Source organism: Toxotes jaculatrix, chromosome 15 (genome assembly GCF_017976425.1).
Source record: "Toxotes jaculatrix isolate fToxJac2 chromosome 15, fToxJac2.pri, whole genome shotgun sequence".
In the NCBI taxonomy this organism is placed as follows: Eukaryota; Metazoa; Chordata; class Actinopteri; family Toxotidae; genus Toxotes; species Toxotes jaculatrix.
Genome location: NC_054408.1, coordinates 12,304,199 through 12,312,753, shown reverse-complemented (window position 1 = coordinate 12,312,753; position 8,555 = coordinate 12,304,199). Strand labels below are relative to the sequence as shown.

General features: G+C 36.9%; 2 protein-coding genes across 4 annotated transcripts in view; one reads left to right on the top strand and one right to left on the bottom strand.

Annotated features, from left to right (window-relative positions):
* Positions 1–402: 402 nt before the first annotated feature.
* On the bottom strand, positions 403–6,222 carry mettl8 (methyltransferase like 8). The gene is made up of 10 exons (XM_041056500.1): positions 6,090–6,222; positions 4,767–4,923; positions 4,356–4,447; positions 3,893–4,251; positions 3,646–3,695; positions 3,025–3,085; positions 1,712–1,851; positions 1,148–1,254; positions 937–1,002; positions 403–705 (listed from the first exon to the last, which is right to left on the bottom strand). The coding sequence occupies exons 2-10, from the start codon at positions 4,916–4,918 to the stop codon at positions 551–553; spliced, it is 1,182 nt and encodes a 393-aa protein (XP_040912434.1). The 5' UTR covers positions 4,919–4,923; positions 6,090–6,222; the 3' UTR covers positions 403–550.
* Positions 6,183–8,555, top strand: part of dcaf17 (ddb1 and cul4 associated factor 17) — a 20,129-nt gene continuing 17,756 nt past the window's right edge. For all 3 annotated transcript variants that reach the window (XR_005895346.1, XM_041056488.1, XM_041056489.1), the window contains exons 1-8: positions 6,183–6,311; positions 6,436–6,539; positions 7,094–7,184; positions 7,286–7,422; positions 7,536–7,614; positions 7,997–8,086; positions 8,180–8,287; positions 8,442–8,544. Coding sequence is in view for 2 of the 3 variants with exons in the window: in XM_041056488.1 (XP_040912422.1) it covers positions 6,183–6,311; positions 6,436–6,539; positions 7,094–7,184; positions 7,286–7,422; positions 7,536–7,614; positions 7,997–8,086; positions 8,180–8,287; positions 8,442–8,544 (841 nt within the window). In the remaining variant the exon portion in view is untranslated. The remainder of the gene's footprint in view (positions 6,312–6,435; positions 6,540–7,093; positions 7,185–7,285; positions 7,423–7,535; positions 7,615–7,996; positions 8,087–8,179; positions 8,288–8,441; positions 8,545–8,555) is intronic.

The window sequence follows — 8,555 nt, the reverse complement described above, 5'->3', positions numbered from 1 at the left end:
TCTTATATCAAAATTACACAACAGACAACATAAAGAGGTAGTACATTTGACTATCTCAGTTTAGTATCTCATAATTTCGATACCTCATAATTTCACTGATCATTTTCCCAGAATTTTGACTTACCACAAGTATTTTTGTTTTTCATCTTGTTTAACTTTTATGTTTTTTCTTTTCCTTGCATCAGTTGGCTTTCATAATATGTAGCCCAACTAAAAAAAATAAAAAGAAGACATTCATTGAATTTCAATCTTTATCACAGTGTTTTAAGCCTAACATGTCCACTGTATTTCCTCCTGTGACTCAAAAGAATTGTTCTCCTCGTAGTCAATATACTCAGCTAGGAGGTATTAAAACAGTGATCTACAATAATATAAAACCAGATAACACCATGGCTTTGTTTAACAACATGTTTTATAAGTTTATTGCATACGGTTTTGGTGTTGTATACATAATCCTTTGGTTAAAAAAAAACAGTTAGGGATTGGATGAATAAGCAACAAAGTATAAACAAAAAAAGTCATAAAGTTGAATGAGGCTGTGCATTGGGTGTTAAGATGGTGAAGGTGGATATGGCTTCCTGTGCTTGCTCTGCATCCAAACCCTGTGCATTGCAACTTTCTTTCCTCTGTTCACTTGTAGTCTCCTGTCCTCCAGATTCTGAATTTCTTCCAGTCCAGCATTGGAAAATAAATCATGAACCTCTTCTGTAAAGAAATATATAAAAACACAGTGAGACATCAGGGCTGTAGCTAAGTTTAACTGTTTTAATTATTCAGATTTTTAACACCGTCTTATTATACATGTAGAATGTAAACTCCCACCAGGTTCCTAAACCCCCAAAGTACTCTCAGTGTCCCTGATAGTACCTATGACCCTGTCAGCAACTATTTATACCATGAAGAACATGAAATGCCTCTTTCATGGTTCAGTAATACCTTTTGTGAAAAAATAAACACAGGTTCCATCTCCACGTGTGTAGAAGTTCTCTGATAAGCACTGTCCTGATTGTAAAAGAGAAAAGATTAAAAGTCTTAAACTGTAAAACAACAACCCACACACACAAAAGAATATCCAGAATATACAACAAATTAGGTGAAGTGAGGGAAATTGTTATATTCTGACGCAGTTCAATACTTATAGGCTCACCCTTCTTAAACCTGAGTTGTGAGAAGTCATATCTCCCATAATCACGGAAGAGGAATGTCCCTCCACATTTCAGGTATGTAGATAGTCGGTTCACGACTCCTTGCATTCTGTTAATGAAATATCAATTAATGGAGCAATAATTTCGTATAATAAGATGGGAGCTACTGAAGAGTCAAGTAACACCAGAGATAATATAGGAGTGTATTCAATGAGGCCTCAAAATATATAACAAACAGCTAAACAAGCGAAGTATTACAAGCTGAAATGTCTTACATGGATAGTGCTGAGCTACCCATGTCAGTGCATTTGGTAATACTAAAGCCTAAAAATGTACATAACACATGTATGCCACTATCCCTTAAATTCTTATATACCTTCAATGTCAACCTAACCACTGTGCAGTTAATATGTTGCACTCTATGGCACAAAACAGTCTGCATTTAGCTTTACAAAGCCTGGGGAAAGTGAAGGTGGGTTGGGAGGGTTATAGGGGTTAGGGAGGGGGGTTGGCAGGTGATAAATGACATCAGGCTCCCCTATCTTTGCGTTGTAACCTTCACCTACCGCTCCGGATGAATGGAGGAGAGCACAAAGACTGCCAGAATAACATCCATGCTCCGAGGAGGGAAGGGAAAGGAGGCCATCTCCTCGCAAATGTCATGGACAAAGGCATGACACACAGAGTCATCGTAGTCTGGATGGTCCTACATGAGGAAAATAAAGTAGGACGTATCCAAAACAGTGTCATTAACAGCGTTAATTGCCAAATTGTGGCTCAGATACAGAAGGTTATCACTTCCTTATATTCTACAGGAAATGTTTTAACTCTTCTAGTGGCTCTGGGACTGTGACCTTTGAACTCGTTCCATAAGTGATTACATCATGCACAATATAATTTTGCACTAATTACTTGCAGATAAATATTGGACTTCCATTGTAAGATGACTTTAATGGCACAATTTGCACACATGATGATTTCCCCATGTCCACACGTCACGATGCCATAGCTTGGGCAATATTGAAATTACTTTGCACATGTGAGACTGTTTTTTTTTCCTTTATTGGTCTTAGATAAAAATAAAATTTCTGAAGTCTTTTCATTTAATGCTGTTATTATAGGATTTTTCTTTATGCTTGATGCATCAGATTTGAAAAAAAAAATCTTCACAGGTCTACAGATGAATTTAAGTAGTTTTGACAGGAATCCATTAGCTCTAATAAGACACATCTTCTGTGATCACCCTGACATTTCAGCTTTATGCTCTCACTCTAATGAAATATTTCTACTGGCAGCTGTAGGCAGTCAGCTACAGAAAATGAAAAGAAATACAGCCCATTACTTCAGGATTCAAAGATATTCAGAGAGACTAAGATGAGTTTCAATAAGATGTTTGTTAAGCCCAGAACAAAAAAGATAATTCATATTCAATTCACCTTTAAAGCTGTGCAAAAATAATTTACCAGTTTTGTCACGCTAATTAATCGATTGAGCTGTAGCTGCTGTGCAGAGCTGTGATTTATTCTGCAGTACATTCATGTATGCACATTTTGTGAGGGCACAATTGTCTGGGCTATAAAATCTCCTTAGACACATAATTCTGGAAAGCAGAGAGATTGATGCTAACCACTGATAATAAAGAATGAATGAAATGTAATCTGTCTGAATATCTATGACATGGGTGACTTAATCTGATATTGATTCTAAATCCCCTCAACATATTTTCCCAATGACCACAGAAAGTACTATAAATAGAACACTGCCAGACTGACAAGAGTTTTCAAATGTAAGTGATGTTAATCAGTATTGATGAAATGTATTAACCTCAATACAAAATAGACTGTGCATGTTCATACCCAGAAATATTAGAAATGCTTACCTTGACTAGCTGAATGGCACGTGGGGAGAAGTCACAACAGTATAAAAATGCATCTGTTTGTCTGTGAAATAGAACCGCCAGTTTAACAAGTCTCAAAGTCATTACATGTGCAGCTCATAAACGTTTGATGATGCAATTTTGTGGCTCTAAAACTCACTTAATGCTCTACAAAAAGCAAAAAACAAATGCAATCTCTGCCTTCCTGGAAAAAAAACAAATGCACAGAACATGGCAGACACAGGAAGAGAAAACAGTTAAAGGCCATTTTTAAGTAAACTCCCATCTTTATTCTAATGTAGTCTTGACCCTGAAACTGCTTGAAAATGAAGACATTTTGAAACACCTACTATGGAAAGCAAAACAAAAAGACATATTAAGAAGAAGAAGTACTTTGTAACCTATTTTTGACTAATTTCTCACATTTGTTCTAGTTTATGTTTCAAATTCAGACTCAAGCAAAGGAGAGAAGGAGAGGATCAGGATGTCAGTTATTTCAGCTGCCCTTTCCCAACTGCACAAAAGTAATGATTGTTTGTTTGAAGAATGAATGGTGATGACATATGGTATACACTAATGATGCTGAAATAGATGAAATCACTTAAATGCAAAATATGTACTCACTTTATGGAATTAACAATGGGAAATACACTGTTACCAACTCCACATCCAACCTGTGAAGAGAAGATGTGTTTTATTGATAATTCTGCCTAATGAAATATGGCAAATCAAAGCTGTCACTGCAGTTATTTAACACTTTGTATGACAACTTATAGCCTCCTCTTTTTTACATCACAATTGTGTAATGGTCCACTCATGACAGTCTATGTTAAAACAATGAAAATTAATATGTGTGAACATTTTTGAAAACCTCCAAGATCCTGAAAGATGCATGTTGTCCGGGGAAAGTAAAGGTCTGTGTGGCATCTTCATTTTTTTCTAGTGATGCTCCCTGACAGGTCCTCTGACAATCAGAGGTGTGTCTGTGACAAATGGTGGCACCACTGTGCTGATGGTGTCTGGTTTCTGAGTCCGCACTTGATCCACTAGGTGGAGGGGTTTCCACCCGCTGATCACCGTGGTGCCTGGCAGCTGTGGCTTGTTTTTTTGTGTCTGAAGGAAGCAGTTCTGGGAACTCTAAAAACAGCCACTTGCGATCTTTGAAGAACTTATCCTGGTGCGTCTCATAAAACGTGTCCCAGTACTGGTAAGCTTCTGTGTCAAATTTACCTGTGTGGAAAGAATTAAGGAATATTTTTACCATTTTGTTGCCAAGTTTTGTACGCCTTTAAAATCTATCTTGGAAGAAATATTTTGCAGGAATACACGCTTGCCTTGTTCTTTTAAAGGAATTTGTACACAGGAATTTTCTCGTGCCTTCTGCCGTGCATTTTCTTTGTCTTCTTCTGTCCACTGTACATGATCCCTACAATGTGAAGCATTATAAAGCACACACAGTCCACTTATTTGCTCAATTAGCAAACATGTTTCAATACATCTAAAAATATGTTTCATATTCTAAAATAAAGAAAAAGCTAACTTAGAGGATACAAATCCACACTGTTTTGAAGTTAATGAAAATGCTCTTGACTGTACTCTAAATTTCAGCTTAGAGTTTTTTTAAAGTGGACACACCAACATCAAAATCATGTGATCCCCTTAAGGGCATATACAGATAGGTGACAAATCTAAGTGTCTTGATAAGATGTTCAGCCAAAATAAATCAGTAATGGTACATCACTAACCACATGTTGTGCTTAAAGATGTCATCAGGATTGGTAAGGATCCGTGAACCCAGCGGAGCTGAGGGTCTTCCTCCAGTGCTCTTGAGTCTTGTGGACAACCTGCAGAAAACTTTAGCCAAATTGGCTACAGAGAGGCTCCGGAGTTTATGCATTTAACCTGTAAAAAACGCAGCAAGAGTTAAATTTCACAATGCTTTAGCCTATGGCAAATAAGATTTATGGGAGCTGTAGCTGTTTAATGCTAACAAAAAAAACTGTTTTACTTTTCAATCAGTATTTTGCTGCTGGATATTGTCATTGACACCTTTATATTTTTTTGTTTTTCACATGTATTTTATTTTCAGTTCCAGTTTAATCAATACGTTCAATCAAATGATTAATAAATTATAAATAACAAAATCTAGAAATTATATTAAAATCAAATAAGACTACTTCACAGAATACTAAATACCATTTTATGAGAAGACAAAGCTCCCTGTGTGCTCAGTTAAGAAATTACCCAAAAAGCAGAATTTATGTGTTTTTTGTGATCTTGCAGCTGCTATTTAAAAAAAAAAAGTCAACAATCCTGATTTGGTTTGGTTGTCGAAGGACAATATATTGAAAGGGGCTTTTATGTGTTGCTTTAATGTGAATTGGATCTTTTTGAATTAACTAACAATTGAAAAAAAAAAAAGGCTAATTTTAATGTCTGTTTGCTGCAGGGGCTGTATTTACTTCTTTTCACCTCAAGAATCAGCAAAATACAGATTTTGCCGAGAGGAGCCCAAATGATTCCATACATAGTTACTAGACAAGTTTCAATGGAGAGCTAGAAAAAGTTAGTGCAGACTATATTAAAATCATAAAGTTAATCACTGTGAAATATTATTTTTACAACCGTGAAAGTATTTAAGGGGAAGTAAAAAATGCTGAGGGGTGGTTTCTGCATCCATGCTCCACGGTGAAAGTACAAGCGGTGGAGAGGAGGGCGCTACAGTTCCAAGTTGGATGCCGTGCCTTTAATTGTTTCGTAGAAGAAGACGTTTGTGGAAGATTACAAAAATAGTGCGGCGTTAGCTTCTGATTAACGCTACATAAGTCAAAATGCGACATAATCGTCCATCAGCTTATAGCTGCCGATAAAACTCGATTGTCTCTAATTTCTGGACAACTCCGCTATTTAACTAAACCCTGTATAGCGGGCAAGGTACGTCTTTTGACTGAAGTTCACGACACATCGAGGCTAACGCTAGCGCCGGGGTGGACGGCAGTGGTCTCAGAAACATGCGGCTTAGTAAACAGTTCTAACGTTGTTAGACTAGAAAACCAAACTGTCCTTACCTGGCTTTGGCTGTGGTGTTAGGGTCACCTTGGGCTGCTGTCTCCTGACATGCTACCAGACCGTCCCCTTGCAAACTAAAGTGCCTCCTGCTGATGGCGCCGTGCCGGAGAATCGGGACCGTAAACACCACTGAGTTGTTGAACCGGAGGAGTAGAGGCATCAGGGATGCTGGGAGTCTGATCAGGCAGAACATGAAGGTCCTCAGAAATATCGTCCTCCAGGTAACAGAATAGGCGTTTAAGTGTCCATTGGAGCTATCTGGTTTTCAGCTAAGGTTTTACTAATACTCAACTTTTTATTTTTATTATTTTTTTTTTTTTTTATAAAATTACTTTTATATTGCAGGACAACAGGAACTTCAGGAAAGTATGGAGCAAGACCTCAAAATCAACAATCTCGTATGAGAATGGTAAAATCTACTTTGAGAATTACCAGAACTGCTACAGTTGGTGAGTATGAATAATTTTAATTAGTTTCTCAGCCTATACAGAACCATATATTACAGCTACAGATAAACAGCAACATCGTTTGAATTGGCATACACTTGTCATATTATACAGGGGTCAAATAGTGCACTCTCTAAATAAATAAAAATGCTGAGGACCAATGTAAACTGTAATTTGTGAAGCTATAAATTGTGGAGATGCAGGAAATTTACACATTTCACGAAAACTATAATAGTGGCCCTCCATAGTTTTACATAGACCTTTTGAGCTTGGTGTTTAAAGATTGAATAAGTACTTAGTTTGCCATAGCCAAAACAGCTATGGACATGGGCATGTTGAATCTGGGCAAAAGCCATTATCTTGTTTTTATTTCTCTTTATAAATGAATGCTGTTTGCAGTGGAGAGATTTACTGTAGGTACGGTACAGAGAACAAGATGACTTGGAAAAGAAATCAGATTTTTTTTTTTTAAACAATTGAGGCATGAAATATTCTAAGTGTTGTTTATATGTATGACACCATGCTTATTGACATAAGAAATCCTCCTCTACTTTCAGTGTTCATGCAGAGCCTCAAATTTTGTACAAGCTGCCTAAGAGGTCTAAATTGGAGAAATTTGAAGATGCCTTGCTGTGCCAGAGCCCACTTGTAAGTGAAACTAAAGAAACACTTAGCACTGAACTTGCAATGAACACATTTTTTTTTTACAACCCAGTTTCAGACTGTTGTTTTATCTGTCTTTTTGACAGGACAAAACATTGGCCTCTCCTTCTGATCATAAACCCAGCCTCTTGGCTTTGACAGCCAGTAACTGGCTGTATCGCCTTTCAGCTGAAACAGGAGAAGAGCTGCAACGGGTTTACCTGTCTTCAAACCATAAGTTCAGGTATTGTCAGGGCTCTGAGTTCTTGGTTCTTTGGAGATTGAAACATTTATTTTCCCTTTTAGTTCATTTAAAAACTCATTTACCTTATTCTGTTGCTTTTGTGTTTTTTGAAGGTATCTTGGCTGGGAGGTTTCTCAACAGACACTTAACGTTAAATCTGTTCAAAACAAAGAAACACCTTTAGCCCGACAGGTAAGGTAAATCTGTTTATTTTCTCAAGCTTGACAGTTTTTAATTTCAATAGTTGTATTCCATTCATCAAGGAAAATAAATCTTGTAATGAGTCACTCAAAGAATTTAGGTATCACTTGTCAAGGGTTCCATTTCCATTATTCCATTAGTTAATCTGTTCACTATTCTTTAGATGAAATAATTTAATTGTACAAGATTTCATAAAATAGTGAAAACTGCCTATTACAATTTCTCAGAGCTGAAGTTGATGTGTTCTAATAGATTGTTCTGTCTAACCAACAGTCCTAACCCCAAACATATTCAATTTACAATAATAGGAAAATCAGAAAAAGCAGCAGGAAGGGATGGCAGAATTTTACCTTTTTCCTTTCTTATTCTACAGGCAGGTATCACTCAGAATACAGTGATGCACTTGGCTATCTTTCATGTTTTCCCCTTGCAAATTGTGGGCACTGTGGAGATCAACAAAAAGGTATGCAGATTTGTTTTAGTGTATTAAATTTTTCAAATGTGTCTGCAGGAGTGATATGTTAGCATTATTGAAATGTAAATCTTACTCTTTCAGGTGTTTGGAAATGGTGTCACTGATGTTGTTCTGTCTCAAGGTGTCCTCGCCGTGTCTTACAGCAACAAGTCTGTGAAGCTGTACAGCTTTGAGCACATTATGCATCGGGTGTGTATTTTTTGTCCTGATAGAGAACCTGTGCAGTGTTTTGCTAGCTCAATATTTTATTCAATCAAAATGTAAAAACAGTATTTTGGATCATCCAGCTACTTATATCTGTTTATCTGATGAATATTTTCAAAATCCCTTTCTTTATTCTCAGTACATGACTGAGAAGTTAATGCTTGGAGCGCAGAGTTCTCTGCTTGGAGGTAAAACAGTGGGTGAAGCTCCGTTTGGTATCCCAGTAAATATCCAGATCACAGGTGAGTCTGTT